The sequence below is a fragment of the Mya arenaria genome, chromosome 13 (genome assembly GCF_026914265.1).
Source record: "Mya arenaria isolate MELC-2E11 chromosome 13, ASM2691426v1".
Lineage (NCBI taxonomy): Eukaryota > Metazoa > Mollusca > Bivalvia > Myida > Myidae > Mya > Mya arenaria.
The window spans coordinates 7,541,351-7,568,038 of record NC_069134.1 but is presented as its reverse complement, the minus strand read 5'-3'; the positions used below and the strand labels follow the sequence as shown (position 1 = coordinate 7,568,038).

The following is a 26,688-nucleotide window of genomic DNA, read 5'->3' as shown; positions in this document are numbered from 1 at the left end:
TGTAAGTACCATTATATACATGGGGATTACATCGTGGTACATTGATGTATAGTTGGTAAAAATGTTATTATTAGTCTAGCTTGATATGGAAAATCTTTGGAAGGTTACGAAGAGGAGGGTTTGTATTTATCATGTAATTAAAATACTATTAGATTTTGCTGATATTATCAGAAACAGTAGCGTACAAAAACATATGGGTTCTCCAATGAGTAGGTCAATCCCTACCCACACGTAACCACCCAAACCTCTGCCTGGCAACTGTTCTGACAATATCAGCACCTAGCTACCACTTTGTAAGAATGTTAAAATGTTGGTATATGTTCGTTATTCACCCATCCAACACTATAGAGTATGAAACCCAACCTCCCCCCCCCCGCATACTGTCACGTAACAGAGTTTAATACTATAGAATGTGACGTAATACGTTATAATTAAGATATAATTAAGATTTAATTAAATGGATATGTGTCTACATACTGCATGTTTAGTAATGTAGGGTATATTTGATTGTCATTTGAATATGAAGATGGTTGACAGCCGACCTGGTACAAATGTACAAAATGGTCATGTTAATTACAAAAACGTGTATTCCTGTGGTTGTAAAGCTGTCATAGGTAGACAACAAATTAGTACAAATTAGTATAAAAGAGATGATTTGGGATGTGAAAACACAGTTGGCTTAGGCCAGGCAAGCAACGCGGCCTTGGGTCCTTAATGGACGGCAGTTAGGATGTGGGATTACCTTAAATGTCATGCTGTATTATATACTGATTATTATACTTAGAAAGAACGTTGAACAATAAAGACTTAGAACACTTGAACAGTTGTTGGTTGGTTACTGAACGAACTATCACGAAAGTTAAGTGAGCGTTGGCGTTACATGACAATACTCCATGGTATATACTTACCAGGGGCGCGTAGCCAGCGTAACCCATTATCAATTTGAAAAATTAAAAGATAAATATGGCTAAAATAGCATCTAAGTCGAGGGCTAAGCTAAAAGATGATATCAGAATAAAGGAAGATCAGCTAAAGTAAGCATTGCTTCTCTGTGTTAGATAGCTTACTGAGCTTAAATCAAGCACTTAATAACTACAAAGTCGGCGGCCTCGAAATTAGAAATCCCTCCAAATACACCTCAGAGCTCATCATGGTAGTTCCATTCGCCATTTTTCTCTTGGGAGCCCCCCCCCCCGAACCCCCAACCGCCAACAGGGATATTCCCCTTTCCACACCCGCCCCCTGTCGTGCGTAATATTCAGTAAAGCCTCGCTACGCCCTGCTTATGAACGTTAAAGAGTTTTCCGGTTTTTCTGTTTTCCGAAAATTCCACCGACCCCCTTTCAGCACAAGTTTTTCTTGTGGGTAAATTCAAACCGGAAGTATCTTAACTGAAAATCCAGCGATTCGATTGGCTGACGGATTATCGTGTAAGCGTAATTGTAGGGTTACGTACAGTTCCTATATGACATCATTGGATTTGTTATTTGTAAAATCATTGACTTTTAAAGTTTACCCATTTATTCAAAATCAGATTATATCAAATAAGAAAACATTCTTCGAAACTTTTTTTCCTGAGTTTTGATAAATCGGGTCCTAAGGTTAGTAAACCAAGATATTAAAAACGTAGCCTACGACAATCGGAACTCCTCGGCTAGTATCAAGATATGGCCTCGGATATAATACGGGTCGTAAGAAAATAGTCCATCATGGCCGACCAAGAAGATGTTCAAACAACCAAGAGATATGTTAGCCTAAAGACAGAATGAGGAGCGAACTTTTACCACTTATTTGTGTGTAAGTGTTATTTTTATACTTATTGTATTTTAATAAAATATAAAAATAGTTTTAAAAGAGCCATAATGAGAAACTAATTGGAAATGTCATTAATTCTTAGTGGGTGGGGTAAAGTCTTCTTTCATTTGACAGATTCTAATTTAGTAAATAACAATTTTGAAGCTCCAGTGATCAGTGGCAAAAATTAAGAAAAACAATTACTCTATTTATTTTTTTTTAATAACAAATAAGTCTGAATCTGACTTTACTTAGATCGATAATAGGTTAGACTTTCTTTCTCAGTGTATTTATCTCATACATTTCATATCATTAACTTAATTTTTTTATAATTAAAATTTACATTCTTTTAACCAAGAATGTATGGTTTATATGTCCGTGAGTGTTGGTAGCGAACAACTTAATGTAATGGCACAATTGAATAACTCGACCATGATATCCACCAGTGGTGGTGATGCAGAAACATTGAAAAATGCTGACATTTTTACTGTGCCAATGAAATGCAGACATTTAAATTTAATCTTATTGTCATTTTCAGAGAAGAGTATGGTACCAGGGGTGCAGCTGACTCTGATTCCCGGCTTGTTCTAATGAAAAAAGGCAGATGAGGTAATGGTTGCGCTATTTTCGAATTTCGGACAATAATTTAACATTATATGACTAGTTGGAGGAATTTTTATCAAATTTTCAAACTTGTATATGAAAGACTGTGATCTGATATTATGTCAGCAGTCTAATATCACTGGTTTCCATACATTTGCACAATAATTGCCAATTGGCTCGTTTAAAGACAAAAATAAAAAAGGTGTCAAAACAGTAAAACTGTGAGGATGCAGCTTTAAATTGGTGTTGCACTTGATGTTTTGTGAATACTTTTCTGTTGTTGTACAGGCTTTTAAAATAATTGATCTGAAAATATAATTCCTATTTTTGATGTATTTTCTGTTTTCTATTTCAGGCACTGGAATCCGAATGTAATCAAAAATGCCATTATATGAGGATTGACCTGCAATGCATGGCAACCATCTTAACACAACTGCAACGCCTTCCTTGGAAAAATGAGTGCAAGATGGAAACAAAGCGTTCAGTGGAACATCTTGTCATCTCAAATATTTGATGACATACATACTGATGTGAAGTTGAAGATAAAAGTCATCTGTTGGTCCGTGATTATTAAATATATCCGAACATATATTTTAAAAGGGTAAAATGGTAAAGGATTTATATACGCTTTAAGTGGTTTTCCTATATTATGGAGGGAAGATAACTACAAAAACAGAAATAGATGACATCGGCAGACCAAATAAAGGAGAACTATTTTGTTCAGTTCAATTTTTAAGACTTCAGAAAATCTGTTAATAGGGCACATCCTTGCAAATGCCATATTGTAAACTGGGCTCTTTAAAATGTGAAAAGGTGAAAGTGGTCTAGAGGATAAGCCCCAAATTCAAGGTTGTGAGTTCAAGACCTCCAAGATACTTTCTCTTGACCTCAGGAAAAGGATGTCCATACTTGTTTCTTCTTAGGCAACAGACTTAAGAGTGATTTTGTAAGCTTCCAGCTTGCATAGCAATCTGATAAGGCATAAAATAAGATACTAGCTGACTTGCAAACAGTTTTTCCATTTGTGTTGATTTATTTTTCAGTCTGTTGGAATGTTTATTAGAAGTGATGCGCATTGCTTACTGCAACCAATATTTATTTTCTTTATTAAGTTGAATTTAACGAACACATAACATGACTTGTGATTTTACAGATGCATGTTTATTTTGTTGATTGTATGAGTTTATTTTCTCAAATGATGTAATAAAAGTTATTCTGAATGACTGTCCTTTTTTGTTTGAGGTTTTGGCATAGCATAGTGTCATCATCATCATCATCATTGTTGTGTACAAATAAAACATTCAAAACAATGTATTAAAAACCAAACTGTCAAGCCAAGTACTCAAAGAGGCACAAGGATATTGCTAAAGAGACCGGTAATACAATTAGACAAATAAAATGTAAAGAAAGATCTATAATTCTGACACACGGTAATGCTTTAAATAGTCCTCTCATTGTGTGTTTATGGTTAAAGTGGAGACATACAGTATATTTTGTAATGGAGACTTAAATTTGTATGGCAACTTTAAGCCATATATGGGGATTAAGCGCCAGAAATATTGTGAAGTCTCCCAAAAGACTCAATGCACTTAAAAGGGCTTGGCACAGAAATGAAAGTAAAAATGGGAGCAAAACCTAATTTATCATTAGTTTTACATTGGATTGCATACACATGGCTCTGTTATTACTTGACTAATATTAAAAATAAAATTAAGAGACATGTTGATCCAAACTGTAATTATTCTTGTTTGCATTTTATGGAGTTGGACATAAAAGAGTCATTTGCTGAAGAGTGATCTAAAGGCTAATTATTCAAAATAGATTAAGTATTATTGAAAAAAGTCTGGTATACATTGCTGAAAAGCTTAGTAACCTGGCTAAATATTTGTTTAAGGCTTTTATTTACAAAAAAATAAATCAGTTTAGTATCTTATCAGTTACTCTTTTGGTGTTGTTGTTTTAATAAAAAATGACAATTGACTCAAAGATATTGAGACTAATAATTATAGATTTAGACAAGTATAATGTGTAAGGAAACTTCTAATGAGTGTGTTTTATCCACAGCCTAGGAGGTAAAGTGAAGCATGATCTGCCTTGAACAAATACAATTTTAAGACAAGATCTGTCAACTTAGTGCACCAGTCAATTGTAACCCCACCCCAGGTCCGGGGGAATACTGGGGTTAACCAGGGGAAATGGGCCGTGTTTTTACCTATCAGGTGGCCCTGCAGTGCTGGTTGAATGCGGTGGTTTTATCTTCGCTTAAAATATAGAGGGGAATGCAGGGTTCCCCCTGGGTTCTAAAAAGTTGTCGCCACTTTTTCGCGGGGGGTTAAGGGGGCCGCGATAGGCCCCCTTACGGGTCCAGGGCAGCGCCCTTGTGGGGGCCAAGGGGGCGAAGCCCCCTGAAGCTCATGGGGTTTAAGCATTTTAAGAGCCTTAAATTGCATTTAAGACATTGTCGTGCAAATCATAACATTTTGTTGTACATGAAGCACAAGATATTAATAGCAAATTGTTATTCTGTTGACAAAATTCATTGTATATGGACTAGTATATAAATAAAAAAATATTGCAAAAAATGTGACATAAACAACAATATGTTGATTTCAGTCTAATGCCTGCATACAATAAAAGAATACATTTGTGAAATTATGAGATAAATTTAAATTAAATGGAAATTCAAAGAAATATACATTGTCAAACTAGGGCCATAACTTTCCTAATAGAAATTTGTCTACCTTCTCTTTACTCCAGCCAACATATTAGAAGCCTTATCAAATGGGGTTTAATCCTATTTATTTGATTTCTGTTAATATTTTGAACTCTTAGAATGCTGCATTTATAGCAATTACAAATTGCGACAAAACCGAAAGCAAGTCTATTTTTAGCGCGTAAACGTCATTACGAAATTTGCATATCACGTGACTTTCCGACAATTCTATGATTTGCATATTTAAAACTAACACAATAATTACGCAACAACAAGGCTGTTGAGCTAAATATTAAAATTGTTTGTTAATATGAGACATAACAGTTAAAGGATGTCATTGTTTATCCGTGAAAGCAATAAAATTCTGCAATAATTAGCGAGGTGTTGACTGGGCCGTGACTGCTTGCCCTAATTATCGGATTAATTTTTGTTGTCGCACCAGCAGATGCGCTTGATTTGTGACAGTGACAGAATCGATTATCATGCAGGCCGCATGGTCACCACTTACGTCATTTTAAGAAAATATTTTAGAAAAAAATCGTTGTCGCCATAAATTCGCCAAATTTGAAAAGTTGTCGCCACTTTTGCGATTTTGTCGCAAATGGCGACAATGGCGATCGCCAGCGGGAACCCTGGAATGGACCTTACCTAGAGTCCCTGGGGTGTGGGGGAATTTGGCAGGGATTTTGCCATTGGATCTTCCGCGCAGGGTGGGGATTTTAGCCGGGGTTGGCTGTACTGAAAGTCAAAGTCCCCACTAATTCCCAGATCTGGGGAGGCCGTGGTTACAATTGTCTTGTGCATATACACATGAACGTTGTATTGGTACTCTAACAATTGAGCTTACTGTGTGGATAGTCACCGCCCCACCTCAACCCCACAGAACTGTTTACACAAAAAAAAAACTGCAGCCCAAACCCAATAATGCTGAAGTAAAGGCATGCAGAGATTTCAGCTGGTAAAGCTGACTGGGTGCCAAGCTCACACCCATCCTACCACAATCCAAAAGTCTGAACAATGCAATCAATGATTTTACAGAATAGTAATGTTGTTTTAATGGCAAGGCATGGTGTGAAAAATAACACGGCAAAGTATGACTTAAAACTTACATTTCATAGGGTATTCCTATAACTGTTGAGAAAATGTTGGCATTTAGTCCATGCATGCATTTAATCCGATGTAATGATTCATGCATGCCATGAACCGTATGATCATTCCAATGACAGTCAAGTACATTTTCTGTGTGCTCACGATTTTTCTAGAGGAAATAGAGTGCTTCAACTATAAGGAAACATCTAAATATTCATAAAACGAACATTCTTTGAGGTTACAATAAATATTTTCTCTTAAACAAGCACATTTAATGTAACACAATCCATTTCCTTGTTGTTACAATGGGCCTTCTTTACGCGGATTGAAAACGGTGTTAATCGCCGGCAGCCGCATCGCACTTTCGTATATCCTTACTACTATTTACGAGGTCTATCTCGAAGCTTGCCGGAGATGGCCGAGTTGTTACGATTGAGCCTACGAGTTTGAGGACAAGTTATTATATATAAATATCCATTTAATGTGCCCAAGGTTTTTTTTAATCTTGATTTTTCCTTTTTCTTTAATCAGTTAATTCAATTGTTTGTTTATAAAGGTTATTTTTTATCAAACATATTTTATAGTTTTGCATTGTATTTTACAATAATAATCTTGGCTGGTCCATTTTGATCACGTGATCCTCCATATGACACAACATTCAAACCTATTCCACGCGACGTCAACAAGGAAGATGCTTAATATGCGGGACATAAAAAAAAGAGTTAGATCTTCTGCTACATGAGTGAACTTCAACATTATCCTTCATTTAACTTTGAAATTTGTCTTAAATAAATATCAACATGATTTACTAAGTTGTCTCTATACGGCTTAAAAAACCCACAAGATTTGCAAAACTTGCCATTGCATGCCACTGAGAGCGAGGGTTTTAATCAATCGAACATTTGTGTGCCACTTTCACTCCGGGAATCTATTTTTTAACTTGATGGTAAGACAATATTGACAATGTAGTGTACGTATTATGTACACAAACAGCCTAAAAAATAATCACAATATTATTAGTGTATCAAACAGAAAAAAGGTACTTTTCATATTTCAGTTACGACATGGATATCAGACGAAGGAACACAGTTATATTTAGAGGATAATTGTTTCGGTGTTCACAATGTACATTCATGCTGTTTTTCAGAAAAGCGCGCAAAATTGTAAGCTCACGTAACGTTGTTTCGGAAATGAAATAATTTTGTATTAAAAACGAGCTAAAATTTCAAAACAGTGAGAAATATCAAATACCATTTTATTTCACTGAAAAACCTCTATTAACGACCGTAGAGCATATAAAGATATGATTTGTTTTGTTGCTTTTTTAAAAGTACATGACACAATACTCTATTTCACTTACACGCGTATAAATTTATTTTTTAGTAAATTCGCCCTTGTGTAAAATTCACAAAGAAAGCAAAAATGAAAGAACAACTTCAGACATAAGTCATATACAGCATAAACTACTTCGGCATTCTATTATAGTCCTTGGTTAAGAATCTTTCAACGAAAGCAAAATTAAAGAAACAACTTATTTACACTATTTATTTTCATTTTGGACGATCATTTATATACCCCTGCTGCTGGCGGAGGTATTTAGACCACATAAAGAATCACGACCCCCGGTCATTATTCTTTAGAATAAGTGACATATTTTCTGTAAGAAGTTGACTTCCCCTTTACAAGTGATAACTACGATCGTGATAAAAAAAGTGATTTTCACCGAACAGAACCGACTATTTTATAAATATTCATAAGGTCAAAAACGTCCTAGTATAGTAGAGCTTGTACTGCTGCAGCTATTGCTGTCGATACTACTACAAATATCAGAGATAATAATGATGATTATTATGACGATGTTGCTACCCCTTCTACTATTACTACTAATGCTACTGTCAATGCTGCTGCTACTGCTGATGTTCCCACTTTTACAACAACAACAACAACAACAACAACAACAAAACAACATCAACTACTACTACTACTGCTGCTACTACTACTACTACTACCACCACTACTACTACTACTACTACTTATACTATTACTATCACCACCACCACCAACACCACAAATCATATAGCAATGGGAATATGTGTGGATTTATTTCTATCAAAATCGATTTCACCATGCCCTTAGTACCTTTTTACAATCACAGCTGTAAGCAATATTAATATACATGTGAAATATGAAACAAAATGCAAGCTTTGTGTCCTTTAAGTGGCTTTCAACAAATACAAATATATGATGGATTGGCGATTGTTAAGAAAATCATGCTTTCAAAATAAATGAATAAATGATGAAATGTTAATTGTAAAGTTGAAACAATGTTAAATGAACGTCATGGAGATGGAAATAATCAAATCCACCCTCTCCGTCCTGAATAAGGATCTGCTAAAATTAGATATCCAGGAGCTCCGGTGGGAAAATATCACATAAAAGTGGAACAAAACCACAACGAGGACATCACGCAATCAGCCTTGTTTCCGTTGAATGTTATCAATACAATTCTGTGATTTTGACCTAAGAGAGGTTAGTGTGGGGTTGGCTTCGGTTGTCGTTGCTTCCTTTTTGATGCAGTGAGGTGACCAGTTTTCTTACAATAATAACCTTTGGTTTCACTACGTGACGTTGGTTAAGGTGTATTTGCCAGAATTTTATCTTGCCAAAACATCACTAAGATTAGCTTTGTTTTGTTCATGTGAGAAAGTGGGTTATGATTTGTTTGTAAATGAAACTTTGTGAATCAAGGACTAGTCACCCGCCGAATGGGCACTTTCTATTGCTATCCAATAATAACATGACCACTGAATGATAATTGATAAGCTGCCCGAGATTTTCATATTTTACGAACAATATCTTTAAACAATTATTCTTTAGTTAAAGCAATTTTACAAGGGTCTGACCAATCTTCGTCCAACAGTTTCAACAGTTTCAAGATTTCTGCCTGTTAGCCTCATGGACCAACTTCTTTCCTCATAGAGTGTGCTCTTTAACGGTTTCGTAATAGACTCAAATAGCTTAAATTTGTTCAACCCTAAATTGCGTGTACATTTCACGAGCTTTGCTTGCACGAGCAAGGCTTGATATTTGGTATGCAGCCTCGTGAAATGGACCTGCACCAAGATTTTCCAAATTATCTCCATTGGGTCAAACGTGGCCACACCCAAAAGTGGCACAAATTTTCTATAAAACTTATACAGTATAGGTTTGAAAATCATCTTCTCTAAAACGGCAAGGTCATATATATACTTATATAGTGAAAATTTGAAATCAAAAACCGTTTGGTATGTAGCCTTATGTAGTGGTTCTTCAACAAAACTGTTCAAACAATGCCCCAGGGTCAAGGCTAGTCCTGCCACGGGATTCTCAAATTTTCTATATATTTATATTGTAACATCCCCAAAATTCCAGAGCATTGATATTTGGTATATATAGTCTCATGTAGTGGACCTTTAACAAGCTTGTTCAAATTATGTCCCTTGTGTCGAAACTGGCCCCGCCCGGGGGTCCCAGGTTCCCTATAAACTTATAAGTAAACATTTGAAAATGTTCTTCTCTGAAACCGCAAATCCAAAACTATTAATATTTGATATGTAGTTTCATGTAGTGGCCTGTACTAAGGTTGTTCAAATTATGTCTCTTGGGTCGAGTCTGGCCCCATTACTTACTAAATATGTGTTAGAAAAACTCTTGCTCATTAAGGAGATATTTTATCATGATTCTATGAATTTTATATTTTGGTCATTTTGAGGCTATTGTTGGTCACCAGCAAAGTTACATTGAAAGAAGGAGCTAAAAACGTCATTTTCAAGTTATTTAAAAACTTTCGACCGCTTATCTCCCAAAGGCGTATGATGCAGAATTTGTTCTTCATTCAATTACATTAAAACAAATAATGATTTTAAAAAAAATGTGTTTAATGGCTGCGCACTCTTAGGGGTAATACGTATCTTATTTATTAAGTGGAATTCGCAAACTATACCTAGATAACCTGTTAATGTTGTACAGCTAAAAAGGTAATAGGTGGCGGTTCTGGGCACTTTCAAGCCTGTTTTTAGTCTCATGATATTTATCTTACCAAAAAAGTAACGCGAATATTAACTAGATAGCTAGATACTTATCGCGAAAATTAAGTGGTTAACACGAAACAATTCGCGAACGTTAACAGGTTATCTTACAGCAGTTATATATGCCACCATACAAAATAGATTATATAAAATGCTAACATTAAGCAGGACTTGAAGCAATATCACAGAGACAGATTTCTAAATAAGAAACTATAGGCAGGATATTTAAATGATACAAAATATGTAATGCATTTTGGGACCAAGAACTTAGACACGCGTCTTAAGAAAGTACTTGAAAGTACATGAAAGTTTAGTGTGTAATTACCTAGAATGACACATGGACACCATGGAGCTGATTTCCAGTGATTTTGAAATGAAGAGTGTATTTATATACATACGAGTCCATGTCAACTGTGCGGCAGTAAACAGACAACAGGTTTGGCCATTTTAACTATTATCCTACTGGATCTAGATAAGAAAGAACATAAATCACGAGTGTCTATATCTGGGGTTCCCTAAACTGACTGGCATTGTCTTTATCGTGCGACATGTAATACTTACATTAAATAACAATCTATATTTACAAACAATCCATTACCACTGGCAAAATCAATTTTAATTCACCGATTAGCGTAATGGACACCACTAACGATTGTTTTCATGGATTGTTCTTTGTGTGCTGTGTGTTTCTATGCTGGTCACATGTGAGTTGTGACCCTCCGGACTGGACGAATGACGGCCTTGGAGATGGGCATTCGGGGCTCCAATGGCAGCTTGACGACGATAATCCCTTAACCTGGACACATAGTAGGACCATGTCGGCCTACTTCATGAAATTCATCATAGGCAAAGGATGTGTCTACTCTGCAGCGTAAGTAAAATTGTTACTGTTGCTCCTAATGTCAAGGTTACTCTCAATATAAATAACGGTGTGTTTTGTTAGACATCTATTTTCTAAGATGAGCGTTGAAAATATCTAACAAAAAGCTAAAGGTATTTGCGTTGTTATGAATGTATGTATTCATCTGGTAGGGACATTTTGTTGTCGTTCGTGCCCTGCCGGTTACAAATACCCATAAACAAAGTGTTGTGCATCTTCATACATTTCCAGGTTTGTGCGCAGCCATTACACACTGCGGTACCAGCATGCCTCAAGGAAACGCAACGTCGCACCTTCCTCTTGTGACTGGATCGGCTGGTCTGAAAAAAGTTGCCATGACTACCACGTGCCGGAAGAACTATGCTGCGCCGTAATTGACTGCGGGGCCGCTCACAGCGCAATTGCGTTCGATCGTAACGAGACTATGACTAACCGCTGTAACCTAACAAATCAACTTCAGAATTTACACATGGGCTCGGCGTCGTTAGCGATGGGGAAACGTCAAGAAACGATAGATAAGCCCGACCAGCAGCCTTTCACGCTGTACCGACCACCGCCGTCAGTGATGTGTGCTGCAGAACCGTCGGCTTTGATAGGAAGAAGAAATAGTCATGACGACGAATTAAATTTCAAGTTGTCAACGCTACTTACAGTATTAGGAATTCGCAACGACATAAATACTAGCCCCACAACGACAGTATCAACTATTCATACGCAATTCACGACGTCAGTGAGACCCGTGACGTCATCCGACGATAAGCACACCGGGGGACACACGCTCCCCCTTTCAGTTAAAGTGGAGCGCTGGTGTAAACAATTCAGCAAGTAAGTATGGAACGCCACAATAGTCTAACGTTGTAACATCTTATGCTATTGTGTCAAACTGACATGATGCTATTATGTCGACACAATAACATGTCAGTTAGACATAATCACATGTCGGTTAGACATGACCACATGCTAAACATGATAGCGGTATTTCAGTTAGACATACTTACATATTTGTTAGATATAAAAGCATGTCAGTTAGACATAAAAGCATAATACTAAGTATATCACAACATAAGACAATTGAGGCGTTTCATAAGTAAGCACTTCGTATAGGTAATAGTTTATTAAGTAATTTCTTCGTGAATAAGTAACATAAGTGAGCGGCGTAGCCGTGGCTATATGCGCACGCGCAGTTAAGGCAATTTACTTAATGAAGAGTCAACTTCGGCAATAAGTACCGATCATCCACAAATAAGAAATTGAACATTTTAAAAGCCTAGCGCCTCTGATTGACTGAAAATGTAGGGCAAACACTAAATTCAAGTTTTATTACAGATAATTAGGCATCGGGGGAATACGTGTTTATCCTTTTTATATTAGTATTTTAATATCAATCTTTAATCCAACACAAAATGTGCTTTTGGTCGCGACTAGTTAACTGTAAAATGCCAAAAAAACTGTTCACCTTTTTTCTAGTTCTTTTAAGCAGATACGTAAATAACCTTTTCCACCTTTTTCTCAGAATGATAAAGCGAAAGTACCACTTCGGCCAGTCGACATTTGTCCGTCACTCACTGTACTGGATCGAGGACGTCTATGCGACGTCAAGACGCCACCACGTTCCCAAACCTTACGCCCACGGGCTAATTGGCTGCGGAATGAAGTACGCTATGAGAGCTTTGAACGCAAATAATCACCAGACGTCATTATATCGGGCTGGTTTGCGGTAATATCAATGAATAAAGTTCCACAAAGAGATGTTATAGTGATTTTTGTGAATTTGAAATTAAGCGTTAATAATCCTCAGACGTAACGTCAACAGGTCTGAGGTATTTCTCTTCTCTTTAAAACCGGAAACGGAGGCAAATGATGTCATATCGTTTATGGCGTCTGCCGAGAAAACAATTGTGTTTGTCTTTTTCGCCGCATGTTTATTCGTTTATTTATGGGAGATGATCATTAAAAAGTTTTGTAAATAAAGTGCCGTTCAAAATTAGTGTATTTGAAATACATGGAAGGATGACATTTTATATGCGAAAATTAATTCAATTGTGTTTGACGGATTTCGAGTTAACCTTGGGCCAATATTCACTGACGTCTGAGTATGAGACTCAGGCTAAGAAAAGCGGATTTTTAAATTTGATAAACTCTCTTTAATGTAGTTACTTTTTTACAGAAAATGTGTAAGTAATTAATTAATATGGTTACCATTTTTGCTCTTCAAATAACAATTGTGGGATAAAATGAAGATATGCGATTTTAGTCTCGAGTTTGAACTCAGACTCGTTTTAAGTGGTTCATCCCAGGAACGTCGTATTCTTACATCGAGCACGTACATTTGTAAAAGAACCACATAAAGAGGTCGCTTCGCAAAGAGCTAGGGTATCACATCCGGATCTCTTGTATCTCACTCTGTTTATTCAAGTCTTCCTATGTCTGGATTTGACTGCGAATGGCACTTAAACACAATTTAAGTCGTGATGGCGTCAAGCCATAATGTAGCCTGTAGGCGCGAGCAGACATTGATAAACTCATGTAAAACAACACGTGGTTGTCATTTTTCGTTTTACCAAGGGGCATACCAGTTATTTAAACCATAGTTCAGGGCCATGATGCACTATCTCCAAAACGTCGACGACATTACGCTATATAAATGGCAATACATATAACTCCATTGACTGTAAGTTGTGATGGGGTCAAGTCACAATGCAGCCATTAAAGGGCGTGTCAACAACAACACTCCGATGATTAAATCTTCAACGACGCGAGTACCATCCTTTTAAAGAATTGAGAAAACCTTCAGTAGAGAAGGGTGTCATACACTGTACGAATTCACTTGATGGCGTAGTTATTGACCCCACATGACCTATTGATGGTATTGGACTGTACTAGATTTTAAAACAAAAAAAACATTCCGAATTGTTTGATGAAAATTCGGTCAAATTGTAATCGTTAGACTTTTTTTTACATTTTTTTTATTAAAACATGTACTATTTGACAACACCTACCTTTTAACCAGACATGATACATAACCAGCATTGACCTTCACCTACTGACCGAGTTTCATTAAGATCGGTTTAAAAATAAGCCATTCAGTGGTTTAACGTTCAAATTCACCTATTGAAGTTTCTTCAAGTTGACTGGACACAGGCTATTGCTTTATTTGACCTAAATATTAGTTTCAGCAATCATTCTGACCACGTTTTACAAACGTTTGGCACAAATTTGACCTCTTAAACGCTTAAAAGGCATTTTGAATTTGAAAGGTTTCGACTTAGATTTCACTGAGACAAACATTCCGATAAAGTTTCAGGCATACTGAGCAAAAAGTGTCCTCTGAAATGACTTGACATGACCCTTAAAGGATCTCATCATTTCAAAGAAACACACTTTGACAAAATTTCATAAAGATTGTGTATAATGTGTGGCTGCAGGACAATTCACAAGCACCATAAGTATGATGAAAGATGAGCATGGACGACCAGAATAGCTCACCATTAGCACTTTTGCCCAGGTAAGCTAAAAATTTAATACTAAACTGCATTGTATACCTTTATTTCTTGATGACAATGATTACACCATATGTGAAATGTATCTTATCAACAATACTTTCCATGTTTATTTCAATTAATGACATGAATTTAACTTGTCAAAACATTACTACACTGGTAATGAGCCACTGCTGTTTAAGGCGTAATGAGCTTCACTATTTTTCCGTACAGAAAGGCTAGCGCAATGTAATATCTAAAACTGGATCGATGGCAGGAGTACAAAAATAAAAATGTAGAAAAAAAAACACATCACCAATTAATTCCATGTTAAATAACATTGGCACAATAAAAATATCACAATAAACAATAAATATGCAACATTTATGCAGGACAAATGTAGCTTTCATACATAAAACCATAGCTAGAGTCCTGCAACTCTTTGGTCATATCAGGTTTAAACAGTTTATAGTGCTGTTCAGAAGCCATTGTTCAAACAGTTTATAGTGCTGTTCAGAAGCCATTGTTCAAACAGTTTATAGTGCTGTTCAGAAGCCATTGTTCAAACAGTTTATAGTGCTGTTCAGAAGCCATTGTTCAAACAGTTTATAGTGCTGTTCAGAAGCCATTGTTCAGACAGTTTATAATGTTGTTCAGAAGCCATTGTTCAAACAGTTAATAATGCTGTTCAGCTGCTATTGTTTCCAATGAACATGACATTTAATGCTGGTTAAATGTTATACTTGTTTGAAAATGTGCAACTTATCACTATTTCAAGGGATTTGTTCACATATTTTATGATGGCAATACATGTATTCATTTTTTGAACTTTGTTTAAATTGGTTTGCCTGACATTTCTCGACAAACACCAAACAGTCCCTGGCTGCATTAAGACGGATTTTTGTAGTTTTTAGCCTAAAATCGTAATTTTTTAATAGCCTTACCAATGCTATTGGGCAATACAGAGCAATCGATCACGCATTTTTCAATGTACCGGTATGTTAATAATAGAGCTCTTGTTTTAGCTTGTCATGATGATTTTGGTTGTTACACATATTTTATTCACATGTCAAACAATTTTATTGTTTCTGATGTCTGACCCTATAAAACAGGAACGAGTCCCTTGAAACCAATGAACATTATGTGCAGTGATTTTGTTTTTGGAATTATTTTTACCACCTGTGCCTTGCAAATTGGGAAAAAATGTCGCCTTTGGGAAAAATAAAAAATCAGGCCAAAATAGCTAATATAATGGCAAATATACATGTTTTAACTTTTTTATGCATGTACATAATGCTGTGAAAGAGTAAGTATTGTGAAGATTTTGTTTATTTTTCAAGAATTTCATTGCTTTTTTTATTTATTAATGCAATGGACATTTATTAAATTGGGAAAAAATTATAAAATTTTGGAAAAAATGGACAGTTTTTCGCAAGGGGAAACAGCCTTTAGAAGTAAAAAAGATTGCACCAAAAAATCACTGATATGCCAAGTTATTGAAAGAGTTCTTTAAGCATACACTACACACACCGTTGAGTGCTAGTGCTGAAATATATAAACTTCTACATTCTCGTTAATCAAGTCTTGGGAAAATTTGATAATTTCTTGCCCTGTGTATGTTACAGGGTTCTCAATAAGTGTTGGTTGACCCGTCTCAAATTATTAAGTAACCGAACAGCTATTGCTTATTCTATTTAAACTTCTTTTCCCAAATTTGAACCTACTAAATCGCGATTTGAAACATCGATTTTGGCCTGCAGCGGATTCTTATTGAGAACACTCATGTTATATATATTATAAAAAATAATCTAAGTGAACTTTAAATTGCATAAACAAAACTAAAGGAGCTTTTTGAAGAGAATCTATATCCTAAAGACTATAAACAGATAGATGTATATAGAGTCGCAGACCTATAAATGGTTTAAAGGTCCGAGATAGAGTGAACAAGCGTAAATTTAATGAAAATGCAACGACAGAAATAGCTCAAGTGCTAAATGTTATGAAGTGTAAAATTATGCCGATGAGTAGCAAATCAACTCATCCAAGATGGCAAGTATTTTTTAAGCACATTCAATTATTATTATCTCATTCAATTAAATCACGCACAAGGCATAGTAAGCATAGCACAATACTTGAAAATATCAATGCCAAATAAATAAATTCATAGATAAATAAAGAACATGATAATCATCAAATAATAACATCAACATACAAAAATATACCATTTGTTTCTTCAATCAATAGTCCCGAGTAAGTCATAGATGGGGTAAATAAATTATCACAGACATGCATAAAAAACAAATAAGATTCAAATTTCAACGACACATGAATAAAAGGACGGAATACATAAACATTTGTCTTCATAAAAACATCTTTGGTCTTGTAAAAAGATATACACAAAACTGTGGTTTAATGGTAAAACATACAGAAAAATCTGGCAAGTCCTTTAAATGATACAAAACATCTTAATAACTAATGTAAATATACATGTATCAAGGTCAATTGTGACACATGTTACAAAATGAAACAGAATGTATATATATCACAGACGTTTGAAGAGCCATTAGTAATATGTACAGTGTTCTCAGCAAAGACTTTTATTTAAAGAGTTTCTTTCTCATTACTTGAGAACTGAGCAATGTAAAAATATATCATTTTCATTTCTTTTTATGAATGAAATTGCATTACAAAGATATGAAGGCATTTATACTAAAAACATATAAAAAGGTGAATGCTCTGAGGAATCTGAACTGCTCTTGAAAAAGAAGCAAACACATCATCTACTTTGCCACCCTGTAAGTCTCACTGCCTTCCCTAGATACAGCCCTTGACCTTGGGCCTTCCCTGGAAACAGCATTTGAATTTTGGCCTTCCCGAGAATTTGTCCTAGATTTGAGACCTTCCCTAGAAACAGCCCTTGATTTAGGGCCTTCCCTAGAAACTGTCCTAGATTTAGGGCCTTCCCTAGAAACTGTCCTAGATTTAGGGCCTTCCCTAGAAACTGTCCTAGATTTGGGACCTTCCCTAGAAACTGTACTAGATTTAGCCCCTTCCCTAGAAACTGTCCTAGATTCCAGACCTTCCCTAGAAACAGTCTTGGCTCTGGCTCCAATATCTCCAGCTTCTTCCTTTAATTCGTTTACAGGTTCTGTGTTATATTCCCCTTCAGGCTTGTTGACACTTTGTTCACCATTAATTGTCTCATCATTTAAATCCTTCTCTCCCCCATCTTTCATTGTTTCCTCCTCTTCTTTTGATAAATCCTCTTTATCATCAACTTTTTGTTGCTGTAAGTCAGACCGTTCTTTTTTCTCTTCATTCACATCATTATCATCCTTTTGCTGTTCAGTGGACATTCCTGGACTTCTTGCACTCACTTTTCTTTCTTTATCATGGCTGTTTTCAATATCGTCTGTCTTTTCATCTTCCTCACTTTCAATATTTGGCACAGAATCTTTGGCAACATCTGATATCCTATTGTCCACTCCATCACCACTCTCTAAGTCTCCACCATCATCAGTCTTCCCTGTATCGTTTTCTCCATTTATTGTTCTATTCCTGCCATCAGGACTTTCATCCATAACTTCCACAAGACCTGCAGGTTCTGGTGAACCTTTCTCTGATTTAGAGCCTTTGTTAATATAATCTAGGGTGAGAATCCTTTCAGTCTGACAGTCATCTTTTTCATCATGAAGCCATCTGTTAAAGTCATAAACATTGATACATTAATACTTTTACCAGTACATAAAAACAGTCAGTGAAATATTTAGAAATCCCACCTTAAATTGACAATGCTGTGGATACAGTCATGGTTCTTTCACTGCACTTCCTCGCATTGTGCTTAACCTTTTTATGAAGTTTTACTTTATTTCATCTAGTAGTCTTCAACTAATGCTCCAGTCAAGAAAAAGTAACAAAGGGCAATAATTCTGTAATTAGCAGAAATAGAATTATTGTTCTTGTACAAGAAACTTCCCCTCATTGTGCTTTACCATTGTATGAAATGTAACTAAATTCCAACAAAAAGTTTCAGGTTATGCTCCGGACAAGGAAAAGTATGGGCACTAACTCTGAGATTAGCTGAAATAGAGTTATGGTTCTTGTACACTGCACTTCCTCTCATTGTACTTTACCATTGTATAATGTTTAATTAAATTCAAACAATAAGTTTTTTTAATTATGCTATGGACAAGGAAATTTGCAACGGACCGACCAACCAACTGATTATAGGGTGACTATATGCTTCCCCCAAACTTTGTTTGTGGTATAAGGTTTAATGGTCAAAGATTAAATAGTTTGCAAAACTTTATTTCTGCCAACGATACCAGGTCCATGATATTATCTTAACTTTTATTTGTAAACATAGGAAACAAGTTTGAAGTCATAAACATATTGGCAGATTCTTAAGATTCAAAATGGTTTAAAGCCTCTAAGACACACTCCAGCCTTACTTTTCACAGGTAAAGATATATTTATCCTGAGCATCCAAGGCCTCCCTGACGTTGACATTCTTGAGGAACCAGCCTGATCCCGGACCCTTCCCATCATGCCCTATCACAACCTGAACCAGTCTACCGATGTCAACCGCACGCACCAGGAACGTGTCCATCTGCAAACATGCAAACATATTTCATCTTTATATGAGATCTTCAAGAGACTCTGAGTGGTTTTATCTTTAAGGCATTTCACTGATTTACATTTCTTTTAATGTTGATGATCCCATGCCATTAAATGAGTTAACAAAAGTCATGTCGAAACAGTCAACAACTTTAAACTGACTTTAAAACTTTTTTAAATAATGCAATTTAGAATACCCAAACCATCAAGGATAAATAATCAATATAAATATGTTGTGCAAAAGTTTTACAGGTGAAAGAGTGTATCTAGCAAAAGCATATCTTACAGCCCCAGACTGGAACTTCTTTTCCTCCTCCTCCTCCAGGTGATGTACGAGGAATCGTTTCCCTGTATCACCCAGGGTGCCGACAATGTTCACATATACCGAAGCCTCCGTCCCTGACCCAAACCCATCACCTGTCTGTGTCTGTACCACATATTCACGCACTGGAAGAACAGAAATCCTTTATATATATATATATATGTAACTTCATAACCTGGCCTATTCTTTCACCAGTGCTCTTCTTATAACAATAAGAGTGCCACATTTGTTTTTTAGTGGATGTCAACACATAACTCACAAATCATATAAATTAATTCAGAAAGAGTGAGGAAACTTCACAAACAAAAAACTAATGCATCAAGTGTCTTTAATGTGGAACTCATGATATTAATAAGAACACTTTGCAAATGCAGCTACTTGTACAATTCATCAGTCATTGTTTATATTACGTACAGTGTTTTAACAATATCGTTAAATGTGTGCTACATTAACAAGCTAAGAAGAATCTAATATCATTTTTTTTCGAAATTAAAACCCTTAGTCTTTCAGAAAAAATCAAGATCAAAATAAGCAAATGAAAGGTCACAAAGCAAATACACAAACAAAGTGAGATTCTGGTGATGCTAGCCAAATGTGTAAAAGATACCAAAGTTATATGAATACATGCAGCAAAAGCACACCATACTATTTTACCTGGAATTTCTGCAATTAACAAAAGCACATATATTTGTAAAATATTTGACAGATTTGATGCCATGGCAACCTTTATTGTATTAAGCCAATTGTAAACCTTTCAAGACTTCGCTATTGATGAAAAGATATATTAAGTAACAAAATATTTAAGCATTTACTCTAAGAAATCTTTCACTAAAGAAACTTGAACAGTATCAAGCTACTTAGTATATCAACACAATCGTGCAACTTCTAACATTCAGGCCTATCACCAAGGAATTACCCATGTTAACACAGAGTAACATGAAGACACAGTTAACAACAGTGTTTTAGAAGTAAGCATGAAAATCAAGCAAAGGATGTAAGTCGGGAAATTTCCACATACCAGGCCAATCAGAGCCAGACACGGCCACCTCTACTGCAATGTCGAAGCCTGGGCGTTCAAGGGTAAGCCACTTGTTGATGGTGAACACCAGATGGGTGTCATCTATACGCCTCACTAACACAACCTGTGCAAAAAGTATGCATTATAAAGACACTGTACTATGTGTGCTTTGTTCAATTACAATATCGCTATGCAGATATGTGTGCTATGTCTAACTGGTGGAATAAATTTTCAGTTAAAACACTACCATTGTGTAGCTTGATTGTAAATAGCATAGCTTTAATCTGATATAGATCACTGTCAATGATTTTACCTATGTAGGCTGGTGTCCTTAATGAGAGGCCAAGTGAACATGATCCTTGAATGCCTCAAACCTCTTGGGTGAGTGAATTGTTTTTATCAACATTTTTGTAAAAAATTTACATTTTACATGAGGTATACCATTTCCACTCTGACCTACCTTTTCCACCTGCCAGGGTTTACCAGAGTTGTCATGCTCAAGCCGTATTTTGCGTATTTGTCCTATTGCCTCGGGATCCAAAATTACCTGAAACAAATTATCTTCTGAAATATTTGGCCTTTTGAAACATTTTAACCTATTTGCATAAATATAATACTAAGAAAGAATTTACAAAAATCTAAAACAGCTTCAGCTATATATTGCTTAAAATTCTCAATTTTTTAATTGATGACTAAACAATGAAAAAAATACAGCTTTTTAAGTACAGAGTAAAAACTCTGAGAAATTTCAACCCAATGAGTTTGAAATACAATAATGTTTATATTATCAAACATGAAAATATCCATATGCATTACTTATTTATTACATACATTCTATATTTTTCATTTTTTTCATTCTGTGTTTATAACGATGAGCTGAATATGCTTAAGTTAAATAAACATTCTGTTATGTTCTGTTTATTTTCAAACATGTCTAAGATGAACATCTCAACAATTATAAGCTTACGTCAAACTCATCAGTTTTGCCTGTGTTGAAGGAGCCAGTGCTGGGGGAGCCCAGGGATATGGGCCCAGTGTTGTCGGCGTCTCCGTACACAGTCAGGGTTACGTTGGAGTCTGTCCCACTGTCCATCTCCTCACTCGTCACTACCCGCACCAACCAGTCAACAACTGTGAATAAAGCTACTAATATAGTTTCAGTCAGGTATGAAAGAATAACAAAATTAAACAAAATGAATTTAAAGTACTTTCCACTTAAACTTGAATTCTTAATATGTTTCAAATTCACTTCCAGTGTCCATGGTAACAGCAAATGCCATCAACACTCTTTTGTTGAAACATATGTTTGCAAATGAAGATTAAGCTGCACTCTCACAGATTAACAATTTTTACATCTTTTTTATTTTTCGTCTTGGAAAGAGCAATTTTTTGCGTAAATATCTGCAAACCAATCATATAAGACTGGTGACAAAAGATCAGATCGCAGATGTTCATATTTCCGTTTGAAAATTAATGTTTTATGGCTTAAACCGTTACTAACAGTTTAAGAAAAATGCATAAAACATCAAATTTCGTAGTTAAATATAAAAATCTTTGATCTATTTTATTGTCAGCAGTCTTATATATTAAACTGGTTTCCATGGATCTTCGCAAAAATTGACAAGACAAAAAACAAGAGGGCCATGATGGCCCTGTATCGCTCACCTGTAGCTTTGCTAAATAAAGTGAACATTCTGACCTATTATCATAAAGATCCAATGAAAAGTATGGCCCCTAGAGGCCACTCTTTTATTTGTCCCACTGACCTAGTTTTTTACCCCACATGACCCTATCAGTAGGCAATGCTTCAAACCAAATATTTAAGACCTAGTCCTTGTGGCTTCAGACAAGAAAATTTTAAAGTTTTTTCCTATATAAGCCTATGTAAAACTTGTGACACCCAGGGTGAGGCCTCTTTTCACCACAGGTGCACAAATTGAACAATCTTGGTAGCGGGCCACTAGGTTATGCCACATATAAAATGCCAATGTCTTGTTGGTTTAGACAAGAAGTTTTTTGTTCTATATAAGCCTATGCAAAACTTGTGACTCCCCCCAGGATAGGGCCTCTTCTCCCCAGGGGCATAAATTGAACAATCTTGGTAGAGGACCACTTGGTTATGATACATACCAAATATTGAATGCGTAGGCCTTGCATTTTCAGACAAGAAGATTTTTAAACACTTTCCTTATATAAGCCTATTGACCGCGGATGACCCAATGTGGAACTTGACCTAGATTTTATAAAGATGATCAGTCTGACCAAGTTTCATAAAGATTAGGCTAAAATTGTGACCTCTATTGTGTTCATAAGGTTTTTCTAATATCTGACCTAGTGACCTAGTTATTGACTGCGGATGACCCAATATCGAACATGACCCAGATTTTATAGAGATGATCATTCTGACCAAGTTGCATTAACATTAGGCTAAAATTGTGACCTCTATTGTGTTCACAAGGTTTTTCTACTAATTGACCTATTGACCTAGTTATTGACGGTAAATGACCCAATATCGAACTTGACCTAGATTTTATAGAGATGATCATTCTGACCAAGTTACATTTAGATTAGGCTTAAGTTGTGACCTCTATTGTGTTCACAAGGTTTTTATACTAATTGACCTAGTGACCTAGTTATTGACCGCGAATGACCCAATATCAAACTTGACCTATATTTTTCTAGAGATGATCATTCTGACCAAGTTGAATTGAGTTAAGCCTAAAATTGTGACCTCTATTGTGTTCACAAGGTTTTTCTACTAATTGACCTAGTGACCTAGTTTTTGACCTGGGTTGACCCAATATGGAACTTGACCTAGCTTATGTTAAGATGATCATTCTGACCAAGTTTCATTAAGATAAGGCTAAAATTGTGACCTCTATTTTGTTCACAAGGTTTTTCTAATAATTGACCTAGTGACCTAGTTATTGACTGCGTATGACCCAATATCGAACTTGACCCAGATTTTATAGAGATGATCATTCTGACCAAGTTGCATTAAGATTAGCCTAAAATTGTGACCTCTATTGTGTTCACAAGGTTTTTGTACTAATTGACCTAGTGACCTAGTTATTGACCGCAGATGACCCAATATCGACCTTGACCTACATTTTATAGAGATGATCATTCTGACCAAGTTGCATTGAGATTAGGCTAAAATTGTGACATCTATTGGGTTCACAAGGTTTTTGTACTAATTGACCTAGTGACCTAGTTATTGACCGTGAATGACCCAATATCAAACTTGACCTACATTTTATAGCGATGATCATTCTGACCAAGTTGCATTGAGATTAGGCTAAAATTGTGACTTCTATTGTGTTCACAAGGTTTTTCTACTAATTGACCTAGTGACCTAGTTATTGACCGCGGATGACCCAATATTGAACTTAACATAAATTGTATAGAGATGATCATTCTGACCAAGTTGCATTGAGATTAGGCTAAAATTGTGACCTCTAATGTGTTCACAAGGTATTTCTACTAATTGACCTACTGACCTAGTTTTTGACCCCAGATGACCCAATATCGAACTTGACCTAGATTTCATAGAGATGATTATTCTGACCAACTTGCATTGAGATTAGGCTAAAATTGTGACCTCTATTGTGTTCACAAGGTTTTTGTACTAATTGACCTAGTGACCTAGTTGTTGACCGCGGATGACCCAATATCGAACTTGACCTACATTTTATAGAGATTATCATTCTGACCAAGTTGCATTGAGATTAGGCTAAAATTGTGACCTCTAATGTGTTCACAAGGTTTTTCTACTAATTGACCTAGTGACCTAGTTTTTGACCTGGGTTGACCCAATATGGAACTTGACCTAGCTTATGTTAAGATGATCATTCTGACCAAGTTTCATTAAGATAAGGCTAAAATTGTGACCTCTATTTTATTCACAAGGTTTTTCTAATAATTGACCTAGTGACCTAGTTATTGACTGCGTATGACCCAATATCGAACTTGACCCAGATTTTATAGAGATGATCATTCTGACCAAGTTGCATTAAGATTAGCCTAAAATTGTGACCTCTATTGTGTTCACAAGGTTTTTGTACTAATTGACCTAGTGACCTAGTTATTCACCGCGGATGACCCAATATCGAACTTGACCTAGATTTTATAAAGATGATCATTCTGACCAAGTTGCATTGAGATTAGGCTAAAATTGTGACCTCTAATGTGTTCACAAGGTATTTCTACTAATTGACCTACTGACCTAGTTTTTGACCCCAGATGACCCAATATCGAACTTGACCTAGATTTCATAGAGATGATCAGTCTGACCAAGTTTCATAAAGATTAGGTCAAAATAGTGACCTCTGTTGTGTTCACAAGGTTTTTCTAATAATTGACCTAGTGACCTAGTTATTGACTGCGGATGACCCAATATCGAACTTGACCTAGATTTTATAGAGATGATTATTCTGACCAAGTTGCATTGAGATTAGGCTAAAATTGTGACCTCTATTGTGTTCACAAGGTTTTTGTACTAATTGACCTAGTGACCTAGTTGTTGACCGCGGATGACCCAATATCGAACTTGACCTAGATTTTATAGAGATGATCATTCTGACCAACTTGCATTGAGATTAGGCTAAAATTGTGACCTCTAATGTGTTCACAAGGTATTTGTACTAATTGACCTAGTGACCTAGTTATTGACCGTGAATGACCCAATATCAAACTTGACCTACATTTTACAGCGATGATCATTCTGACCAATTTGCATTGAGATTAGGCTAAAATTGTGACCTCTATTGTGTTCACAAGGGTTTTCTACTAATTGACCTAGTGACCTAGTTATTGACCGCGGATGACCCAATATCGAACTTGACCTAGATTTTATAGAGATGATCATTCTGACCAAGTTGCATTGAGATTAGGCTAAAATTGTGACCTCTAATGTGTTCACAAGGTTTTTCTACTAATTGACCTACTGACCTAGTTTTTGACCCCAGATGACCCAATATCGAACTTGACCTAGATTTCATAGAGATGATCAGTCTGACCAAGTTTCATAAAGATTAGGTCAAAATTGTGACCTCTGTTGTGTTCACAAGGTTTTTCTAATAATTGACCTAGTGACCTAGTTATTGACTGCGGATGACCCAATATCGAACTTGACCTAGATTTTATAGAGATGATTATTCTGACCAAGTTGCATTGAGATTAGGCTAAAATTGTGACCTCTATTGTGTTCACAAGGTTTTTGTACTAATTGACCTAGTGACCTAGTTGTTGACCGCGGATGACCCAATATCGAACTTGACCTACATTTTATAGAGATGATCATTCTGACCAAGTTGCATTGAGATTAGGCTAAAATTGTGACCTCTATTGTGTTCACAAGGTTTTTCTACTAATTGACCTAGTGACCTAGTTTTTGACCCCAGATGACCCAATATCGAACTTGACCTAGATTTTATAGAGATGATCAGTCTGACCAAGTTTCATAAAGATTAGGTCAAAATTGTGACCTCTATTGTGTTCACAAGCAATTGTGAACGGACGGACGGACGGACGACGGACGAAGAGTGATCACAAAAGCTCACCTTGTCACTACGTGACAGGTGAGCTAAAAAAATAGTTGTCAAAACGCTCAATCTGTGAGAGTGCAGCTTTAAAATGGAATTGAATCATATTTAACTTTAACAAAGTTAAATGTTTCAGAAAAAGCCTCCATTTATTTATCAGCATTTTTTGCCCTAAATACAGTCATATGAAATGAATAAAAAAACAAAAACATCTAAAAACAACAACAATGGAGTTACCTTGGTACGTTTTAGGCTCCACCACTTCTTTCTCTTGCTCAGGCTGAATTTCCACAACCTCTGTGAGGGGTAGGATTACCTCTGAACCCTGGCCCCCCACCCCTTCTAGCCCATGCCCACAGGCAAACACAAACAATGACAATGACTCTGTACTTTCTTTCACTGTGACCTTCTCTATCAGCCAGCCAGACCTTGACCCCACCTGGTTGACTTTCACCTTGGTCAGCTTTCCAAGGTCAACTGCTGGGATCTCAAACATGTCAGCCTGTCAAAAAATGATGGGAAATATGAATCGTCAACATCTATAAACAGCAACAAATGTGAAA

General features: G+C 36.0%; 2 protein-coding genes and 1 long non-coding RNA gene across 9 annotated transcripts in view; 2 read left to right on the top strand and 1 right to left on the bottom strand.

Annotated features, from left to right (window-relative positions):
* Positions 1–1,690: 1,690 nt before the first annotated feature.
* On the top strand, positions 1,691–3,576 carry LOC128214844 (uncharacterized). Its single transcript, XR_008257982.1, has 3 exons — positions 1,691–1,797; positions 2,333–2,403; positions 2,753–3,576. It is a non-coding gene; the product is annotated as an uncharacterized LOC128214844 (long non-coding RNA).
* Positions 3,577–10,488: 6,912 nt separating this feature from the next.
* Positions 10,489–12,949, top strand: LOC128215023 (uncharacterized). The gene is made up of 3 exons (XM_052921755.1): positions 10,489–11,137; positions 11,378–11,971; positions 12,660–12,949. Exons 1-3 carry the CDS (start codon positions 10,902–10,904, stop codon positions 12,865–12,867), a joined length of 1,038 nt encoding a protein of 345 aa, XP_052777715.1. The 5' UTR covers positions 10,489–10,901; the 3' UTR covers positions 12,868–12,949.
* A 1,727-nt stretch (positions 12,950–14,676) lies between these two features.
* LOC128212967 (lipoxygenase homology domain-containing protein 1-like) overlaps positions 14,677–26,688 on the bottom strand; it is a 79,738-nt gene continuing 67,726 nt past the window's right edge. For all 7 annotated transcript variants that reach the window (XM_052918389.1, XM_052918393.1, XM_052918394.1 and 4 more), the window contains 7 exons: positions 26,363–26,627; positions 21,550–21,713; positions 21,043–21,129; positions 20,583–20,706; positions 19,529–19,689; positions 19,077–19,234; positions 14,677–18,324 (listed from right to left, as the gene is read on the bottom strand). In XM_052918389.1, coding sequence (XP_052774349.1) covers positions 17,406–18,324; positions 19,077–19,234; positions 19,529–19,689; positions 20,583–20,706; positions 21,043–21,129; positions 21,550–21,713; positions 26,363–26,627 — 1,878 coding nt within the window. In that variant the 3' untranslated portion in view covers positions 14,677–17,405. The remainder of the gene's footprint in view (positions 18,325–19,076; positions 19,235–19,528; positions 19,690–20,582; positions 20,707–21,042; positions 21,130–21,549; positions 21,714–26,362; positions 26,628–26,688) is intronic.